This window comes from Lepidochelys kempii, chromosome 2 (assembly GCF_965140285.1).
Source record: "Lepidochelys kempii isolate rLepKem1 chromosome 2, rLepKem1.hap1, whole genome shotgun sequence".
NCBI lineage: Eukaryota > Metazoa > Chordata > Testudines > Cheloniidae > Lepidochelys > Lepidochelys kempii.
The window spans coordinates 209447644-209469967 of record NC_136381.1 but is presented as its reverse complement, the minus strand read 5'-3'; the positions used below and the strand labels follow the sequence as shown (position 1 = coordinate 209469967).

The following is a 22324-nucleotide window of genomic DNA, read 5'->3' as shown; positions in this document are numbered from 1 at the left end:
AGAGCTTTAGCCTCCAACTAGCAAAGGGCAAAACCCTTTAGAAAGTCTCCAAGGCTATTCGTTTTCATTACTCAGAGAATGAAAGGAGAAGCTGTCTCTTCTCAAAGACTCTCAAAATAGATTTCAGAGTGTATTCTCCACTACTAAGAGCTTATGGAAGCGCCTCCCCATCACGGTATCTGGGCATATTCAACTAGAGCACAAACTGTATGTGTGGCTTTCCTACAGGGAGTTAGTTCCCCTCTTGGACATCTGTAAAGCAGCAGCTCAAGGCTCCATTCATACATTTACCAGGCATTATGCTTTTGTCCAAGCTTCATCCGTGGATGCCTCCTTTGGTTCAACAATCCTGTGATTTGCAGCATTCTTCCTTACGTACTTCTCCATCATGAGTACTGCTTGGGAGTCACCCACAGTGCATACCATATGGACTAGCGCTTGAAGTGAAGGTTACTTATTTCTGTAGTAACTGGAGTTTATTTGAGATGTGTGGTCCCGATGGGTATTATTTGCCCTCCTTCCCCTCTGCTCAGATTCTTACTTGAGTCGCAGTAGAGTAGGAACTGGTGAGGCAGCAGGTCCTCACTGCCACTTATGTCCTCAGTTTAGAGCATGAGGAAGCACAGAGTGCAGGTGCTGTGGAACACACTGCTATGGAAAAGTCTTCTGGTCTTAGGCACATAGAACATGTGCACTCATAGGGACCGTGCATCTTGAACTCCAGTAACTATATGGTAAGTAAACTCCATTTTCCCATGCTAAAGCCAGCTTAGCATAGCCAATACTGGCATTGTATCAAATTTAAAAATCAATTGAGGCTCAGAAGTAGGGCTACTTCAGGTCTACTAGCACAGCAAAGATCACTAGAAACTGAATATGGTGTCCAGAATAATCTTCCAAAATGAATAAGCCTTCATACGGTAAATACTCTTTTCCTTCACGGCAGCAAGAAAGTTGTGAGCACATCAGGACTTTCAGTTTCTGGGCACCTAGTCCCCTGCATTCATCTCACTTTGGGTAGTTTCTTTTGGAAGTCCCCCTTATGTCAGGAGTTCTTGCTGCAAAAATATTTGAGGTTAGTGGCACAGAGATTGATTCAGCTCTGAGGGATAGATGTCTGAAGTGAAAGGAAAGTCAGAAAATAATATTTAAACAGGATCAACTATCTTACATATTACCTAAGAGCATTCTCATTTTCTTGGTGCGTCACGGATTTAGCACTTCAGCTACATACTATATTAGTTAATTTATTAAAGAATGAATGGAACTTTACCACTGTAGGTTTAATGCGGTGCCTAGCAGATTTCTAGTGTATCTACTTGTCACAGGATCCTTGGGGTGCAACCTGGGACTGTGGGGGCATTGTGCCCCCTCTGCTCATTATTCTGAGTTCTCTCACAATGCCTTACTGGTGGCAAGAAGCAAATCCCTCCAAGTGCTGTTACCACTCAGTACAACCGCATGTGGAGTCCCACACCCAGCTAGATTGCATAAATGCCCTCAGAGTCACTCATGACTCTCACAGAGAAAGGTACCAGCCAAATCCCACCAGCTCCCAGCCTTGTACCTTAGGAATATACTGTCTTGCACTGCTCAAGACCCTTTCTTGAGCAATGCAAATTTATTAATTGGTTCACAACTTCATCAATGAAAAGTGGACATGCACCAGCCTTTGTGACCTGAGCAGATTTGCCAAACACTTCAGACAAACTCTCTGGTAAAGATAAGCAGTAAAACAAGTGTATTGGTTACAAAAGCTAGATTTTAAGTGATTATAAGTGATAGGCAAAAAGTGGTTACCAAAAAAAAAAAAAAAAAGAAAAGAAAATATAAGCATGCAGTCTAAACTCTCAACCCTGTTAGACTGGGCAATGTCTAAGTCAGGGGTTGGCAACCTTTAGCATGCGGCCCATCACAGTAATCCACTGGCGAGTCGCGAGACATTTTGTTTATGTTGACCGTCTGCAGGTACAGCTCCCAGTGGCTGCGGTTTGCTGTTCTCAGGGTATGGGAGCTGCGGGAAGTGGCGGCCATCATGTTTCAGCAGCTCGTTGTGTCCCTCCGTTCTCATTGTCCGGGAACAGTGAACCGTGGCCACTTGGAGCTATGAGGGGCTGTGCCTGCGGACTGTCAACATGAACAAAATGTCTTGCAGCCTGCCAGTGGACTACCCTGATGGGCTGCTTGCCGAAGGTTGCGGACCCCTGATGTAGATTAAGCAGTTTTTCTCACCTCCCTGGATATTGCAGGTTGGTAACAGTCTTTAATACACAGGCTTTTTCCCTCTTAGCTTGTGGACCAGTCTCTTCAGCTCCGGCATTCTCATTGCCTTCCGCGTAGGTGGGGGAGAAGAGAGAGGACAAAGCATGCGGCCATTGTGTTGTGTTTTATATCCTTAGTTCATGTGACTGGAGAACATATGTCCAGGCATGTCTGTTGGGCATTGCTAGGTCATCAGGCAAGGTTGAGCAATTCCCTTGGTGTGGCCTTGTGCAAGTGAGTCATTGAATTGTAAGTCTCTTGCTGGACAATGGCTGATATTTGTTCAGCACCCACCTGAGCGCTGGTTATCCCCCTTCTTACTGTCTTTGGGGAGCTAGTATCTGGGTGCTTCCTAAACTCTCAGCATATTTTAATGAGAAGCATACAGTGCAATTCTCATAACTTCATATGCCTAAATGGTATACATATTTAGATGGAACAGTGGGTTTCAGCAGATCATAATCTTTCCCATGATACCGTACATGGCATGCTTTATATGCAATATTACAATTAGATACAAATGATGAATATGGGGGTTGCAGGGGGTTCCCCCATGGTGCAGAGTGTCGCAGTGTTGCTTTCAGGACTTAATCTGCCCTGGAGAGGGGCAGGTGGTGGTAGTTTATTTTTTTTATACAGTGCTGTGGTACACATGGTGCTTCAGTCATTTAAGAACAGTCCTGGCCCCAAATAATTTACAGTCTGCAAAGGCAAATTATGCCCAATAAATGTGGAAAAGGATACAGATTGTCAGCCTAAAGAGCTCCCTAGCATTTCAAAAATTGTTAGAACACCCATATGACGGACTTTAAAGAGAGAGAGAAGAAGGAAACTGATGCATCGTATCGCTAATAAGTAACTAGTGCTGTTGTCCACATATAATGATTGCTTCTGTTTGTAAAACACATAATTTGTCAGAATTTTGTGGAATAAATTCTTAATCTTAGGACAAGTGTTAACTATGAAATGGCATTGGCATAGATGTGTAATTTTGTGGAATCTGGTGAGCTCTGCACAGTTTATTCGTAAAGCAAAGAAAGCATATTATTGTAATTTAGCATTTATGATCCCAACACTGTATGACACATAGTACACCAATAAAAATGCTTGATAGAAGCACTTGTATACTTGTGCAAATGTATGTATTTTATGCCAGAAAACCAGCATTAAGAGAATGTTACAGTTGTGTAGTTAGAGCAGTAGTTCCCAAACTGGGGTTCATGAAATTTTACAGGGGGTTCTCGGGGGGAAAAAATTCCCTCATGGTGGACAGAGCTGTCCCTGGGAGCCTTGGGCAGTACGACTTCCAAGAGCTAAGCAGATCAAAGCAAGCATATCTATCACACTGAGGAGATTTAAACTTCAAGACTCCTTATAAGAAATGGAAAGGGAGGTGGATATTTCTTGCTGTTTTTAAAATTAAATAGGCAGCTAGTATTGTTTTTAAAATTACTATGAACAAGTTTAAGCTTTGTTGTAACATGTGGTGTTTGCCTGGACTGCTCAAGAGCTGAATGCTTGTGTAAGAGGAACTCTGAATTGGCTTCTTAAATACCTTCATGCTGTTTCACATCTGATACTCACTGATAAAACATAAAAGCCTTGTCTTATAACAGGCTTATTCAAAGTGATACAAGCTATGAAAGTGAGATCTTGGAAGAGTGTTGCTATTTTCATAATGTAATAAAAATACTGTAATGATTAAGAATAATAAATAGTGTGTAATAAGCATGTCATAAAAACAAAAAATTTATATTTCCAAGATCACTGCTTTTATAATTTATACTCAAGTAAAGGAGAAAATCCCTGGAAATAATAATTTTAGGAGAGGGTTTGCGAGACTTTACATTTTAGTGAAAGGGGTTCACAGATTGTTAAAGTTTGGGAACCACTGAGTTAGAGAATTTGGAAGTCATGAAATGTGAGTGCAACGTTGTTTTGCCAACTTGAACTGGAATGGGCGAAGAGGGATTTAACATGTCATAGGGGCTTTTAAAAAACATATGGGCTATGTAGAGTTTGATTTGGTTGTTTTTAGTCATTTTTGTTTTGCTGACTTAAATACGGTATGCAGCATGAAGCTCACAATGTGGTTACCGACAGCTTTTGTCTCTCAGCTAAAGATTGGAAATAATATATTGCTGTCAGAATCTATGAAAGCATAATGTAACTGTCATTTCCCTCCTACTCATCCTTTCAAGGAGAATTCACTTTCTTAAAGTAAATGGGGGTGGGGGTGTTTATTACAAAATATGGTTATAGCAGACTTTTTCAAATGTTAAAAATGGTCCACAAACCCTGTTGATTGACAGAAGCTACTGTACTTCAGGATAGCATTTAATTGTGTTAAGTAGAATGTTTTAATAAAGAGTGGCCAGTAAATATTTTCATGAAATGGATTTTTCTAGGAAGGATAGATATCAGAGTGTAGGTGTTTTAAATACCATCCATTCTGTACAGTTGTTGTTACATAATGAAAGCTATTGTGAAAAGCCATGAAGAAGTAATGCAGATTAGGAATACATTTCTGTGTGGGAGGAAAGGGTATGTGTGTAGTTTTCTGACTTTTTTTTTTTTTTTTTTTTTGCAGCCTGTGGACCATTGTAGTATAGTAGCTTAACGATTATTATTTAAAAAAAATTGTGTTGAACCTTAGCAAGCCCATGTGTACATGCAAATGTCAGAATTGTTCAACTGTACACAAGTGTACAGGTACCACATGCATATGTTTGGACCTGCAGTATGTGTGGACATGTGCACATGAGGGCTGAAAACATTTCTCGAATGTCCAAAGAAAAGAGAAATAGAAGGAAAACAGCCATTAATACACATTACATTTAATAATATGTGCAAGTGTGTCTCCAAGGATATAACGTATAGCATATACTCATTTATGTATTTCTTGACACCTTTAAACACTAGCAAATGTTGGGAAAATGTGCTGCACCTGGCTTCAAAGCAATTGCATTGGTAAAATTCTAGGTGGATCGCAAAAAAAAAAATCTTATTTTCTGTCCAAGCCCCTTTCTTTGTAAATGCAAATGGAATGTTGGCTGCCCCACACTCACTCCAATGTGCTATATAAAATATCTGCAGTAATTCCACTGGAGCAATCACTACATCAGTAGTCTCTAAACATCTGAGATGTCTTATGAATATTGGGTTTTAGTTGTATTTCAGTTTTTAAAGGCTTGTCCAGAGTATTTTTGTCATTACTGTTTCTTTTTATCAGCAGCAATGCAGCAAGTTTTGGATAATCTTACTGATCTGCCCATATCAACAGGAGCTGAAGAAATAGACCTTATTTTCCTCAAAGGAATTATGGAGAACCCTATTGTAAAATCACTTGCTAAGGTATTTTGATGTATTGATAGCTTTAATTAAATTTGACACTTTGCATATTTTTACTTGGAATATTGTCAAGTCAAGAAGTCTGACTGGTAGTATAAATTAATTTTATCCAGAGCATATCTACCACTGGTGGACTTAAAGGAAATTGTGAGAACAGATTTAATCTTGGACCTGCTTGACTTGATCCTTTCTCCATCTATTGAACTCAGTTGCTTTTCTAGCATTTAGAAAAGGGATTGGAATATGGAGGATGAAAATAAGTTTATTTATCATTAGTATTATCAAAGAGCCTAGGAGTCCCAGTCACGAACCAGGATCCTACTCTGCTGGGCACTGTACACACAGAACAAAAAGAGCTTGCAATCTAAAAAAAAGAAATTTTTAGATATAGACAGACCAACAGGTAAGTACAAGAAACATTACTAGTCAGTGTGATAGGCTGTAGGCTCAGCACACCAGCAGCCTTACCATTGTCAGGTTTTTGTACACACATCATCAAGGAGAATTTTAAGGAGGGAATTGAGGGAGAATGAGTGAGTTTTGTAGATGTCATGGAGCCTTTCTTCCAAGCATGAAGGGATAAAACACAAAGGAGGTTGTTTGAAAGGTTGTTGGTGCTGCACAACATTTTGATTAGTTTTATATCATTCTAGTTTTTTAATGTGGCACACACAAATGGATTAAAAACTGGCTGACAGGTCTCAAAATGTAATCGTAAATGGGGAATCATCATTGAGCAGGTGTATTTTCAGTGTGGACCAGCAGGAATTGATTCTTGTCCCTATGCTATTTAACATATTTATCAATGACCTGGAAGAAAACAAAATAATCACTGATAAAGTTTGCAGTTGACACAAACATAGGGGGAGGGGTAAATGAAGAGGATGAGTCAGATTCAGGGTGATCTGGATGGCTTGGTAAACTGGGTGCTAGCAAACAATGTGTGTTTTTGATAGAGCTAAGTGTAAATGTATACATCTATGAACAAAGAATATAGGACATATTTACAGGATGGGGCACTCTATCTTGGGAAGCAGTGACTCTGTAAAAGTTTTGGGGGTTGTGGGAAGTAATCAGCTGAACATGAGCTCCCTGTGTGACACTGGGGTCAAAAGAGCTAATGTGATCCTGGGATGCATAAACAGGAGAACGTCGGGTAAGAATAGATGTTATTTTTGGCAGTGGTGCAACCATTGCTGGGATAGTGTGTGTAGTTCTGGTGCTCACAGTTTAAGAAGGACGTTGATAAACTGGAGAGTAGTCAGAGAAGACCACACGAATGATTAAAGGATTAGAAAAATGCCCTATAGTGATAGACTCAGAGCTCAATGTGTTTAACTTAACAAAGAGAAAGATAAGGGGTAACTTGATTGCAGTCTATAAATATCTATGTGGGGAACAAATATTTAATAATAAGCTTTTCAATCTAGCAGAGAAAGATGTAACATGATCCAGTGGCTGGAAGTTGGAGCTAGACAAATTCAGACGGAAAATAAGGCATAAAGTGACAATAATTAGCCATTTAAACAACTTGCCAAGGGTTGTGGTGGATTCTCTCACTGCCAAGCTTCAAATCAAGTTTGGATGTTTTTCTAAATGATATTCTCTAGGAATTATTTTGAGGAAGTTTTATGACCTGTGTTATACAGGAGGCCAGACTAGATGATCCCAGTGGTTCTCTCTGGCCTTGAAATCTATGAAAATTTAACAAGTGGGCAATGGAGGCTGGCATCATGAGCCGATGGAAGGTAGGAGTTGATTTGGCAAATTCCTGTGTTTTAGGAACTTCAGATACCAAAAATATGGTAAAATTATTTATGAAGACAATTTCAAAATACTCAAAATTTCAAGATTTTCAGTATTTAGTATTTATATAGTACTACTCTACTGTCTCCTGTCGCATCTCATCCGGTTTGTCTTTGACCAAACGTACATTGTGATCCACACGTATGAGAGATTGTGCCTGTATAGAGCCACTCTGAAGTCAGTGGGGCTCCATGCAGGCACAGAAACCCACCCACATGGATCACCATGGTGCAGCCTAGAGAGAGAGGTGTAGAGAGAAACAATGGCAGTATGCTGCTGTTAGTAACAAGAATGGAGTGAGAAAAGATTAGAAAATAACACAGTTTATGTGTAATTTAACAAAAGTGAGCCACTTCTAGGCTAAAGTGGCGGCAACTCTATGCAAAAGTACTGCAGGGGTCTCAAAAAGTGGATGCTCGCATTCCGTATCTACTGCGTACAGATTAGAGCACAGGTACAGTGGTTGGCTTTCAAATGTGAATTGTATATCTCCACTTTTATGTTAAATTTGATACTTTATTTTTTTATCACCAGGGAGGGGGTGCTTTAGAAACAAGCTTCTTTTTGCTCCTTTGGCAAGAGCTTCTCTTCTCTGGCAAATTACAGTCTAAGAGCTTGTCTAGGAGAACAGTTAAAGACAAATCTACAGTGCTAGTGTGCCACACAGTAACTCAGTGTGGATCCTGCTACTGCATGCCCTTTGATCTACTCTACTTTGAAATGGGAGTAGATCAAAGCACACTAGGGAACTTTTAGTGCACAGGAGCAGAGTCCTCACGGACAATTACTGTGTGGCATTCTAGTGCTCTGTAGATGTACACCTCAGCTTGCAGCGCACTGTTATCTAGATGAGCCCTAAGGCAGTTTTTTTAATGGTCAAGTTGCAAATGCAAAAGAGAGAGACTATAACGGAAATGTTTACACTTTTGATTATTGGCATATCTCCGCTAGAAAGCTGTATCACTTTAACTATACAATCCCCTAGTGTGGATGCAATTATATCTGGGGGAAATGAGTAGAGTAAATTTTTGTTAGATTTTTTTTTAATGCAAATTGTCATTGCAAAATGTTACTAATTATAAGATCAGTATTATTGTCTTTTAGCTACTGTAAAAGCAGTATTGGTTACAGTGGTAAATGGTTATATAATCTGTATGGTATTTGCAAAATACATTTAAAAAACGGCAGCACCATAACATTTCTTTATTCTTTTAAGAGTGATGTGTATGTCTGGCTCAAAATTCTCAGTGAGCCTTATAATAAACAGGATTATTTAGTCAATGACCTGACTTTTTTTTCTTTAAAATAGAAAAATAACTGAAGCTTTGTCCTTTCTGTGTTAAATAAGCTACTTCAGAGGTTAATTAATTACAAATATTGGGGCTTGCTTAATAGAATTTACAGGTAAGAATGGATTCTTACCTGTAAATTCTACTTGTTGAATTCTACTTACTTCATGAAAAATCGTTTCAGAAAAAACATACAGATTTTTCCATTTTTATAGCAAGATTAAATTTAAACATCTGCCTTTGACACACTGCCTCTACACAGCCCCACTGAGAAGTGGTTTTCCTAGGCAGATACTAAAGGACCCATATTAAAGCAGTACTTGGCAATTGGATATGTGCACTTGTCCATCAGGCTCCATATATTGTGGGTATACATTGTTCGCTCCCCGTAAGGGTGTCTCAGGGTATGTCTACACTACGAAATTAGGTCGAATTTATAGAAGTCGGTTTTTTTGAAATCGGTTTTATATATTCGAGTGTGTGTGTCCCCACAGAAAATGCTCTATGTGCATTAAGTGCATTAACTCGGCGGAGCGCTTCCACAGTACCGAGGCAAGCGTCGACTTCCGGAGCGTTGCACTGTGGGTAGCTATCCCACAGTTCCCGCAGTCTCCGCTGCCCATTGGAATTCTGGGTTGATATCCCAATGCCTGATGGGGCTAAAACATTGTCGCGGGTGGTTCTGGGTACATATCGTCAGGACCCCGTTCCCACCCTCCCTCCCCCCGTGAAAGCAAGGGCAGACAATCATTTCGCGCCTTTTTTGTCTGCTGCCAGCCAAAGATGTAAAGGATAGATGGAGTGGGTCAGAACAAGAAATAGACCAGATTTGTTTTGTACTCATTTTCCTCCTCCCCTGTCTAGATCACACTGCAGTCAGTCACAGAGAAGGCGCAGCGAGGTTAATCTAGCCATGTATCAATCAGAGGCCAGGCTAACCTCCTTGTTCCAATAACAACGATAACTTTGGTGCACCATTTCTTATTGGAACCCTCCGTGCAGTCCTGCCTGAAATACTCCTTGATGTACAGGCACACCCTTTGTTGATTTTAGTTCCCTGAAGCCAACCCTGTAAGCCGTGTCGTCAGTCGCCCCTCCCTCCGTCAGAGCAACGGCAGACAATCGTTCCGCGCCTTTTTTCTGTGCGGACGCCATACCAAGGCAAGCATGGAGGCCGCTGAGCTCATTTTGGCAATTAGGAGCACATCAACCACCACACGCATTATCCAGCAGTATATGCAGCACCAGAACATGGCAACGCGATACCGGGCGAGGAGGCGACGTCAGCGCGGTCCCGTGAGTGATCAGGACATGGACACAGATTTCTCTGAAAGCATGGGCCCTGCCAATGCATGCATCATGGTGCTAATGGGGCAGGTTCATGCTGTGGAACGCCGATTCTGGGCTTGGGAAACAAGCACAGACTGGTGGGACCGCATAGTGTTGCAGGTCTGGGACGATTCCCAGTGGCTGCGAAACTTTCGCATGCGTAAGGGCACTTTCATGGAACTTTGTGACTTGCTTTCCCCTGCCCTGAAGCGCATGAATACCAGGATGAGAGCAGCCCTCACAGTTGAGAAGCAAGTGGCGATAGCCCTGTGGAAGCTTGCAACGCCAGACAGCTACCGGTCAGTTGGGAATCAATTTGGAGTGGGCAAATCTACTGTGGGGGCTGCTGTGATGCAAGTAGCTCACGCAATCAAAGATCTGCTGATATCAAGGGTAGTGACCCTGGGAAATGTGCAGGTCATAGTGGATGGCTTTGCTGCAATGGGATTCCCTAACTGTGGTGGGGCTATAGACGGAACCCATATCCCTATCTTGGCACCGGAGCACCAAGCCGCCGAGTACATAAACCGCAAGGGGTACTTTTCGATAGTGCTGCAAGCTCTGGTGGATCACAAGGGACGTTTCACCAACATCAACGTGGGATGGCCAGGAAAGGTGCATGACGCTCGCATCTTCAGGAACTCTGGTCTGTTTCAAAAGCTGCAGGAAGGGACTTTCTTCCCAGACCAGAAAATAACTGTTGGGGATGTTGAAATGCCTATATGTATCCTTGGGGACCCAGCCTACCCCTTAATGCCATGGCTCATGAAGCCGTACACAGGCAGCCTGGACAGTGGTCAGGAGCTGTTCAACTACAGGCTGAGCAAGTGCAGAATGGTGGTAGAATGTGCATTTGGACGTTTAAAGGCGCGCTGGCGCAGTTTACTGACTCGCTTAGACCTCAGCGAAACCAATATTCCCACTGTTATTACTGCTTGCTGTGTGCTCCATAATATCTGTGAGAGTAAGGGGGAGACGTTTATGGCGGGGTGGGAGATTGAGGCAAATCGCCTAGCTGCTGGTTACGCGCAGCCAGACACCAGGGCGGTTAGAAGAGCTCAGGAGGGCGCGGTACGCATCAGAGAAGCTTTGAAAACCAGTTTCATGACTGGCCAGGCTACAGTGTGAAAGTTCTGTTTGTTTCTCCTTGATGAAACCCCCCGCCCCTTGTTTCACTCTACTTCCCTGTAAGCTAACCACCCTCCCCTCCTCCCTTTAATCACCGCTTGCAGAGGCAATAAAGTCATTGCTGCTTCACAGTCATGCATTCGTTATTCATTCATCACACAAATAGGGAGATGACTACCAAGGTATCCCAGGAGGGGTGGTGGAGGAGGGAAGGAAAATGCCACACAGCACTTTAAGCACAGCACTTTAAAAGTTTACAACTTTAAAATTTATTGAATGACAGCCTTCTTTTTTTTGGGCAATCCTCTGTTGTGGAGTGGCTGGTTGGCCGGAGGCCCCCTCACCGCTTTCTTGGGCGTCTGGGTGTGGAGGCTATGGAACTTGGGGAGGAGGGCGGTTGGTTACAGAGGGGCAGCAGTGGCAGTCTGTGCTCCAGCTGCCTTTGCTGCAGCTCAACCATACACTGGAGCATTCTGGTTTGGTCCTGCAGCAGCCTCAGCATTGAATCCTGCCTCCTCTCATCACGCTGCCGCCACTTACTCTCTTCAGCCCGCCACTTACTCTCTTCAGCCCGCCACTTACTCTCTTCAGCCCGCCACCTCTCCTCCCGGTCATTTTGTGCTTTCCTGCACTCTGACATCATTTGCCTCCACGCATTCGTCTGTGCTCTGTCAGTGTGGGAGGACAGCATGAGCTCGGAGAACATTTCATCGCGAGTGCGTTTTTTTTTCTTTCTAAGCTTCACTAGCCTCTGGGAAGGAGAAGATCCTGTGATCATTGAAACACATGCAGCTGGTGGAGAAAAAAAAAGGGACAGCGGTATTTAAAAAGACACATTTTATAAAACAGTCGCTACACTCTTTCAGGGTAAACCTTGCTGTTAACATTACATACATAGCACATGTGCTTTCGTTACAAGGTCGCATTTTGCCTCCTCCCACCGCGTGACTACCCCCTCAACCTTCCCCCCTCCCTGTGGCTAACAGCGGGGAACATTTCTGTTCAGCCACAGGCAAACAGCCCAGCAGGAATGGGCTATACTGAGTGTCCCTGAAGAAAAGCACCCTATTTCAACCAGGTGACCATGAATTATATCTCACTCTCCTGAGGATAACACAGAGAGAGAGAGAACGGATTTTGGTTGAATGCCAGCAAACATACACTGCAATGCTTTGTTCTACAGTGATTCCCAAGTATGTGTTACTGGCCTGGAGTGATAAAATGTCCTACCATGAAGGACGAAATAAGGCTGCCCTCCCCAGAAACCTTTTGCAAAGGCTTTAGGACTACATCTAGGAGAACCGCAAATGCCAGGGCAAAGTAATCCTTTCACATACTTGCTTTTAAACCATGTATAGCATTTTAAAAGGTACGCTCACCAGAGGTCCCTTCTCCGCCTGCTGGGTCCAGGAGGCAGCCTTGGGTGGGTTCGGGGGGTACTGGCTCCAGGTCTAGGGTGAGAAACAGTTCCTGGCTGTCGGGAAAACCGGTTTCTCTGCTTGCTTGCTGTGAGCTATCTACAACCTCCTCCTCCTCATCATCTTCTTCGTCCCCAAAACCTGCTTCCGTATTGCCTCCATCTCCATTGAAGGAGTCAAACAACACGGCTGGGGTAGTGGTGGCTGAACCCCCTGAAATGGCATGCAGCTCATCATAGAAGCGGCATGTTTGGGGCTCTGACCCAGAGCGGCTGTTCGTCTCTCTGGTTTTCTGGTAGGCTTGCCTCAGCTCCTTCAGTTTCACGCGGCACTGCTTCGGGTCCCTGTTATGGCCTCTGTCCTTCATGCCCTGGGAGATTTTCACAAAGGTTTTGGCATTTCGAAAACTGGAACGGAGTTCTGATAGCACGGATTCCTCTCCCCAAACAGCGATCAGATCCCGTACCTCCCGTTCGGTCCATGCTGGAGCTCTTTTGCGATTCTGGGACTCCATCATGGTCACCTGTGCTGATGAGCTCTGCATGGTCACCTGCAGCTTGCCACGCTGGCCAAACAGGAAATGAGATTCAAAAGTTCGCGGTTCTTTTCCTGTCTATCTGGCCAGTGCATCTGAGTTGAGAGTGCTGTCCAGAGCGGTCAGAATGGAGCACTCTGAGATAGCTCCCGGAGGCCAATACCATCGAATTGTGTCCACAGTACCCCAAATTCGAGCTGGGAACGTCGATTTAAGCGCTAATCCACTTGTCAGGGGTGGAGTAAGGAAATCGATTTTAAGAGCCCTTTAAGTCGAAATAAAGGGCTTCACTGTGTGGACGGGTGCAGGTTTAAATCGATTTAACGTTGCTAAATTCGACCTAAAGTCCTAGTGTAGACCAGGGCTCAGTTCTCTCTGTACCAACCAGTGATCATGAATCAATTCTTTTGCTGACTTCTGTTTGTTAAAATTACTGTAAATAATGTTAGTAGTTTATATAGTGTTGAGCATCTTAATTTTTTTGTTGGTTTCCTTGGGAAATTCCCAGCTTCTGATGAGCACTGCTGAGTTTAGGGATGGACTTTGTCTAAGGCAGTACATCTGTAAGTCTTTTCAGAAGAGGGATGAAGAGGCCCAACAGAATTTTCTAATTTTCATTAGAACTTGCCTTTACAAGGGGATCTGGAAGCTCATGAGCCTGTTATCCTCCGCTAAAAAGGCACTGGAAGTGCAGTTTATTAAGCCTGCCTCAGTGTCAAAGTCTGATATCACATCACTGGATTTCAGAGTTGTCCTCTGGGTTATCATTAAAGAATGACAACATAAGCTAAATGACTTTATAAGTCTTAAGATCCAATCACTTTGAATGGAACTGGAAAAAGCATTTTCCTGGGGTCTTTAGGTTAGAGGTTGTTCAGCACAGAGGAGAAGAGCTCTGACAGGACTTCAGCCATCTGATCTGCTCAGCCTTTATTGTGATTGGCCTTCCTGAATCTTAGGTTGTAGAGATGTGTCTCAAGTTCTGCATTAGATTGAGCAGTAATCCACAGTGTGGTTATAGACACCTTTCTCTTATATTTATGGGGGAAAGGAGCCTTTTATGAAAAAAATGCTTTTTCTCCACTTATTCTTATTGCCAGGGTAGTGTGGAAGATTTGGCAGGAGAAAGCCAACATGGAACTGACAGACCTGGTTCTCAGGAAATATTGCTCAGTCATCCTTTCACTCTTTCTCTTGAGTCCGGATTTCTTGTCTCAGCAGAGCAGTTTATGCAGACTTCATGTCCCTTCATAGCTGTTGATTTTCAAAGCAAGATGACTTTACTTGTCTGAGGTGATCCAGTCAGTCAGAGATCAAAAAGCAGCCTCATAGGGGGTGACAAAGTTAGAACTGGCTTAAAATTGCTCAAGGCAGATGCTTTGACATGGTGGTTATCTGATTCCAATTGTCTTGGACTTTGTCCTATCTCTGGTATCACTGAAGCAATTCTTGGCAACTGTTCATATTTACATGGCTGCTAGTGAGAGTCAGCAATTCTTATGATAGTCCACAAAGAAGAAATGTCCTTAGGCTGCACCCCAAGTTTCTGACCAAAATTATCTCTCATCTCAATAAGTCAGTTTCTCTGCCTGTTTTTTTTTCCCCAGAGCCCAATATCTGCTGTTGGGAAGGAAAGTTGAGATGGTTAGGAACTCTTAGTTATTACACTATACTCCTGATTACCCAAATAGCAGGGGGGACACAGATTTCATTCAGATAATTGGGAGTTTGGACAAAATGGAGAGGGCAGGAGCTGTTCAGCAGGGGGTGGCCTCCTTGGTTTCTGGGGGTGGCTCCTCCTCACAGTCCTAGCCAGAGGGTAGAGGGAGGTCTCCGCTTTTCCCCATCAGAAGTGTGGCCTTCTGCCTGCACCTTGCGCCTGCAGGGGTCAGGGATCACCAGGTTTGCAGTGGTCCGAGCTTTCTGCAGTTCCACTGTCATAGCACCACTTCACCCACTCTCATGATAGCAGAGCTACATAGGGCTCCCTGTGCTGCTGCAGGAGTCATTCCATATCATCGTGGCCTCCCCTGTGGCCAAGGTTTGTTGTCATCGCCTTCCTGGCCAGGGGTCTTTGCTCTATTATCAGAATCTCCGCATTATCCAAATCCCTTTCTTGGCCCCTAGCATAGATTCAGGCCCTCTGCAGCTGGGGGACAAGGAAGGGATTCAGATAATAAGGATAATAAGGTTTTGGCTAAATGGAGTATAATGTATTTAGAGGAAATTCAGACTATGAAGCCCAGTCATTAGAGGGGAGAAGACCTTCTTTTCAAGGAGGTCACTGCTAACTAGGGTGACCAGATGTCTCGATATTAAGGACTTTGTGTTATATAGGAACTATACCCCCTACTCCCGAAAAAGAGTCCCAATTTTTCATACTTGCTATCTGCTTACCCTACTGCTAACTAGTCTCTTAGAGTGGGACTCAGTGACAGAAATGTCCAGGATCAAGCAAAAGAGTTACCAAGGCAAACTCTTGTTCTCTAACTGTATTGCCTTCATAAAGCAACATTGATCCTCCCTCTTCCTCTCTGTTTCAGAGCCCAGCCCTTGTAGCACTTCTAGAAGTAAAGAGAAACTGAAAGATTGTTCAGAGATGGTGGGCTATTAGACTGTTGTGTAATATAGAGCTTGGGGGGACACGTGTACACACACACACGTCAGTCCAGTGCTGCTTTAAAATGAGGGTTCTGTGGCCAAGTGGTTAAGCACGCTAATCCTGCGGTGAGGCTGTGAAGGCAAAACAGCAGATTTACTTTAGATAAAGTGCTCTTTTTACTCTTGATGAAAAGATAAATCAGGAAATAAAATTAATCACAGGGCTAAATGAATTAAAAGTACTGTTGCAACTCATTGGCTATCATTAATATAATCTTGTTTTTAATCTCTCACAGGCTCATGAGCGACTGGAAGATTCTAAACTTGAGGCTGTCAGTGACAACAACCTGGAGCTAGTGAATGAAATTCTTGAAGACATCAGTCCTTTAATAAACAAAGATGAAAGTATTGCAGAATTAGTTGGTATACTCAAGGAACCTCATTTTCAGGTATCATTTTTTTTCAGTTTGCATATTTAAATGTTACCACTTAATATATAAACATATGCATATTGATCTAACTAGGAGTGGAAAAAATAATTTTAACCCCTCCAGCCAAATAAGGAGGAAGAATTTGGAAGAAACACCACAGTCTTTTTTTTCACCAAGAGTAGAGTTAAAGAGAAATAGGATAAAACCAAAACGAAAAAAGACCACTTGGAGGGATTAGGTATATATGATGATGAATTCATTTTGATCAAAGCATATTCTACATTCCTTGATATATTCTCAAATCTGTCTCTAGCCAAGCACTTACAATTCTTTCTTCTCCTGGTCCAAATTTGCTGTGCTCAGGGGGATGATGTATATTACGTACAGATTTGACATCCTTTCACCTGGAAACTTAATTCTGCACTGTCAGCTAAAGAATCTTTGTTTTTTTAAAACTGGTCACACTGTTGCTCTTGCATACAGGGTTTTTGTGTTTTGGGGTTTTTTTTAACTGGACAGTTTTATGCTTCAAAAGTTACACAAGATCTAAAAGGATTTCCCTAACTTTTATTTTACTCTGGACTTTTTATCTTAAATTTGGATTTACTTTTCTCCACTGCTGTGGTGTGTTTGGCAGACATTTAACTACACCATTATTCCAGCATCCTATCTCTGACTATAGCCAGTAGCAGGCTATTCACAAGAAGGTGCAGGAAACCCCTTATTCATAAGTCTGTGGCCTTCTCTCATCCCTCAGAAAAAGTTTCTTCAGGAAAGAGGTATTGTACATTTCTGCCTATTAAATCATTAATAGTCTAGGAATTGCACTTGATGTGAGCTATGCCCTCTACATATTCCCAAACAAAAAACTGTCAAAGCAGAGTCAAGGTTGAGCGTATGTATCACTTAAGGGGAAAAAACATAACCTGGATGATGATGTCCTACCAAAGCCAAGCACTACAAAATCAGGAAATTCAGAGCTAAGGTAATACTTAAGCGATCCAAAATGTTAAAGTAAGAAATTCACAGTTATGGCACTGAAACCACCTTATCCATCATCTCTCATTCATCACCGAAAGATCAACTCCAGCCTCCCTGGCTCACTTGTTAAATTTTCAAACAAGCATCTTCTCCTATGTTGCCCCTTTCGCTTATGAGTTTTTCCCCCTAAATATCTGAAAAGCTAACTCATTATCTTCCTTAAGATTCCTCCTTTGGACTCTCCTCTGTGGTGTTATGTACAAAAGCTTGACAATGGTTAAGCTGCTAGTGTACTGAGCCCGCAGCTTCTTGCGCTGACCAATAATGTCCCTTGTGTCCTTGTACTTAGGCTTGTCTGTATACCTCTATCATCTTTTCTTTCATTTAGATTGTTAAACTCTTTGGGGCAGGGAATGTCTTTGTTCCGTGTGTGTACAGGGCCTAGCACAGTGGGGTACTGGCCCAGGACTAGGGCTCCTAGGTACTGTGATCATACAAAAAATAATAACCTTAACTCTGCCCTGTAGTAACATTGTTAGATTATTATGATTAAGGGATCTTAGCATTTTGTGCCACCACATTAGGTTAAACTGATTTTTAAAGAGCATATTAGAATATTTTTTCATAATTTACCCCTCGTGGTGTCATGAGGATTCTGACTCTCCCTTTGCAGAGATTCCTACACAAAAACCCACTTACTCAAGTTTTGAGCAGAGGACCAGGTAAAAGAATAGCTCCCAGTCCTGTAACTGCCAGGTTCAGTCACAAGCAAATTGGTGGCAGCAGTTAAAGCAAATTTTTGCTGGCCCTTCAAGAGGCTCCCAGGAACCTGTAGCCCCTATCTTCTGCTTCCACAGCTGGACCTGAAGTTCCTTTTTCTCTGTTATGTCTGTTTCGCTGTTTCCCTGTTTGTGGCACACAGGCTCCTGAAGCATCCCATGTGAGTTGCTTGAAGGCCTCTGCTTTCTGTGTCCATGCTCTGGTAGGCCTCTGGAAGCTGCAACATTCGAGTAGTACAGCCTGGCCTAGCTACTGGTCCTATCCTCTGCCTACCCCGGCTGTGCATGTGGCCCTACCAGAGCCACCATCCATGGTATCTTGTACTCTGCTTTTTCTATCCAACTACTTAATGTGATGCCTGTCAGTGGCCTTGCCTGTGACTAGAACTCCAGAATGTCTTTTTGTGAAATAAACTGCCACTATCCTACTTTAAGGCGAGGTAGGATTAAGGGCCATTCTACTCCACCAACTTGTCAAGGGCCCATATTTCCTCTCCCTGCCTCTACCAATGAGACTCCCCTGAGCTCCCTTTCTGACGGAGCCTGGTACTTCCATCTCATGGGAGTGAATTATTGCCAGGTTATACAGATGTGGGTTGGAGTACCCTTCTTGTTTCCATGTTTTCCACGTAGGCCTGAAGTCACTATAATCTGTCCCCTAGAGTCTGGTCTTTTGCTTTGTCCAGCAAACCTAGATTTATGTTGTTTTTTTCATAATTGTTAGAAGATTAGATTTTTTAACGAAAGGTATCTTAAAACTGTAAAGTAAATTGTTTTCCAAAGGTATTCATTATAAGATTTCAATATTTGTATGTTTGTCCATGTATGTAGACTGGGAAGAACTCCTTTAGTTCAAAGTTCTGATCACTTGTTTCCAGCAAGTGGAGTTATCTCAGTTTACATATATCCCAAATCATATATGGGACTATAATTCAGGTTCTTGTAAGTAGAAACCACACACTTCTTGCAAAATCACTAGAAACTCTTATAAACCTAGGACTTGCAATTCTGCGTAGTTTTAGCTTTTTAGTGGGGGATTGTTCATTTTTTACTTCCACCACTTTGTGTTCATGAGCCTCCAGGAACCTAATGTGACTGCTCAGATACTTCCTTATTAGTCAAAGAAGAAGAATATTTTAGGGTGTCTGCACGCATGTTCATGCGTGAGAGTTCACCTGGTCCTATTCGACCCCATATTTACTCTGTCTCCTACAACTGCTTACAGTAAATAGTGTTTATGTGAGTAGTCCCATATTTGTTCACATAGTATGATGATGAAGTCATGTAAATACTTACTCATATGTCCCAAAGAAGTCTATTTAAGTGTTACTGTATTCTAAACGAAACAAGGGTTGCAAAATCTAGGCTTAAAGGTTTTGTAGCAACTTATTTAGGTACTGAATTGTCATTTAATAACCAATACCTTCCATAGATATTAATAGTAAACCTGCTTTATTCACTCTTCATTTACAGTCACTCTTGGAAGCCCATGATATTGTGGCATCAAAGTCTTATGATTCCCCTCCTTCTAGCCCAGAAATTAATAGTTCTTCAGTGAACAACCAGGTAGTACCAGTAGATGCCATTCGTATACTTGGTATTCACAAAAGAGCAGGGGAGCCACTGGTAAGTAAATGTAATTAAGTGTTGTGTCTTTCACCTAAACAGTAAGAGAAATATTTTTGATGTTTTGAATTTTCTACATTGTTCTTATTATTTCTCTTTATTCATACTGGTGTTTATAATTTTTATATTGAGTAATCCCATTGATTATAATGTGCACTATAACATTTTCAAAATCAGTTTGACAGGAGATGCAAGAATGAAAGGCTAAAATCTGAAGATACATGACCATTCTCCCACACTTTTCTCTTCAAGGACAAATGATGACCTTGTCATTAGGCAGGATGATATGCCTAGCATAAGTGATATGAAGAAACTTTTTTTGAATATTTGGTCCTATTAAGGAATGACAGAACTTAGTGAAATCAAGAGCAAATGATCTGACCGGTGTATGCTTACGTATCAACTTCCCGTCCGGAGTACATATGATTTGCATTTATTTCACTTGGACCATGCATATTTATTGCATAATACAGTGCAATAATGTCAGTATGTTAACAATTTGTTCTGTGGTCACTATTAAAAAGTCAGCAGTAGTAGTAATTGTTAGAACAAAATTTAAGGTGAAACTCAAACAGTGATATTAAACTAAGTAATGGTGTTACTCAATGCTTCCTTTAGGGTGTTACATTTAGGGTTGAGAATAATGATCTAGTAATAGCACGAATCTTGCATGGCGGAATGATAGATCGACAAGGACTTCTGCATGTGGGTGACATCATTAAAGAGGTGAATGGCCATGAAGTTGGAAACAATCCAAAAGAACTACAAGAACTACTGAAAAATATTAGTGGCAGTGTCACTCTGAAAATTCTTCCCAGTTATAGAGACACTGTTATTCCTCAACAGGTCAGTAACATGATATTTTCATTGCTTCTGCCAGAAAACGTTTTATTTAGTGGTGTTATAATAATCTTATGTATTATAAATTACTGAAGGAATGAAAACAAAAGACTTCTCTCTATTTTGTTTTCTTACTTTGTGCATTTGACTGCACTCTTTGTATAGTCACTTTAACTCTTCCCCTGCATAGTCAGTCAGTTTCCCCTTTGTCTGGGTCTTTCCCATACAGTAAAAGAGGAAGAAAAAAGATTGTTTTAAAAGAGAAAGGAATATATAACTAAACCCACAAAAGTTAACACAGGGGCTGAAGAGTAAGTGTAGTATCTTTAATTCTCTTTAAAAAGAACTAGATTAAGTTGTCCTTTAAATGATTGACACAGGATATATCATGTAATGTAAAGCTGCTATATAGCTGGCTGAAATTTTGAAAAAAATGAACATTTTGAAGAGTGACAATTTTTGGATTAAATTTTGTAGTAATTTTTTTTTACTGTTTTTGACTGTGTTTGCTACCATTTTCTCATGTAAAACAATGAGGTACAGGTATTTCCTTCTCTTCGTTTGGAGCATTTGGTAGTAAACACAGATACTGCAGATAAACTGGAGAATATAAATATCTGGCCCCATAGATATCATGGTAATTGGTGTCTTAAAATGCCTCCTACTGCTTCTTAATGAGGTAGGTTGCTTCAAATATTAAAAGATGGACAAATAAAGGAAGGTTCACATAATAGGATTTTAACCAGACAAAACCTGATGAGTATACAACTGAGCTATGGATTCTTTTTTATTGAGAAACATAGCACATAAAGAGTGTGCTTAATGTTATATGGTATTCCTTTACTAATATAAATAACATTTTGGTCTTAAACTTTTGTTCTGGGAACGTGTGCCCATTTCATATGTTTATATCTGTCCTCTTAAGTCCTTCATATTGACACATAGGATAGTGTAAAGACCTTTTAGCCAATTAACAAAGACGAAGGTTTATTTGCTTTATAGTGAGCATAAAGCTGGGGTTGCATGTGCCTCACTATCCAATAATTCTAATTTGATTTCATACCAAGAATTCCCTAAATCCCTCACATCTTCATATTTCTGTCAATTGAGTGGTAAAAGTAATAGTCCTTTGCATTTGCATAATGTCTCTTTATTAGAAGAGCTCAGCTGCCTTAAAAGGATGGGTAGGTAGCAGTTTCTCCATTCACAGATGGGGAAAGTGAAGTACAGAGAAATTAAGTGACTTGCTCATAGTCACTCAACAAGTTTGGTGAAGGGTCAGCACACTAGAACAGATACTGTATCCTAACCTTATGAGAGAGCCACTCTTCTGGATTTGCAGTTTATATAGATTTCTGGTAGATCCATGTTAACGTTCTGCAAATACAGGTTCTTGTCCTTCCGTGATACCTACAAATAGGAAGTTCTATATAAATGCTTAGTACTGTTTGTTTAATGGGTGTTTCAGGTTCTAGCATATCAAAAAGCTGTATTGCTGAGCTTAAGAGATCCAAACAGTATAATACAATGCAAAATAAATCTCTTATTGTTCCACATCCTATCCTGGCTTTTATCACATATTTATCCACCAGCCAAATTCCCTTTTAGGGCAGTTGGCTTCATAAAGCCAATAAACTTAGTTAACTAAGTTGTGAATGCAAACAGAGTAGTATTTTAGTACTGGCTTTCTGATTCTACTCGTAGTGACCCATACATATTCTAACAATTTGTGCACTGATTGTGAATTCCTACAACACAGATTACAAAGTGGGGTGTGTCTGTTCGTGGCATTACCCAGGGTGCAATCTGGACTGTTGAACAGCCGTGTCCCCTCAATTGTCCAGCCTGGGGTGCCTTTTATATTGCTCACGCACAGCCTCCAGCATGTAAATTACTCCCAGCTATCCTGTGAGAGTGCTGTGGCGAGCCACTCTTGAATTACACTGCA

At 41.6% G+C, this 22324-nt stretch overlaps 1 protein-coding gene across 8 annotated transcripts in view; it reads left to right on the top strand.

Annotated features, from left to right (window-relative positions):
- Positions 1-22324, top strand: part of PALS2 (protein associated with LIN7 2, MAGUK p55 family member) — a 134978-nt gene that overhangs the window by 72399 nt on the left and 40255 nt on the right. For 6 of the 8 annotated variants that reach the window (XR_013635392.1, XM_078851770.1, XM_073333707.1 and 3 more), the window contains 4 exons: positions 5498-5616; positions 16016-16168; positions 19384-19536; positions 20155-20382. Coding sequence is in view for 7 of the 8 variants with exons in the window: in XM_078851770.1 (XP_078707896.1) it covers positions 5500-5616; positions 16016-16168; positions 19384-19536; positions 20155-20382 (651 nt within the window). In the remaining variant the exon portion in view is untranslated. Of the gene's footprint in view, positions 1-5494; positions 5617-16015; positions 16169-19383; positions 19537-20154; positions 20383-22324 lie in introns of all 8 variants that reach the window. The other 2 variants (XM_073333710.1, XM_073333708.1) reach the window with 1 other exon arrangement.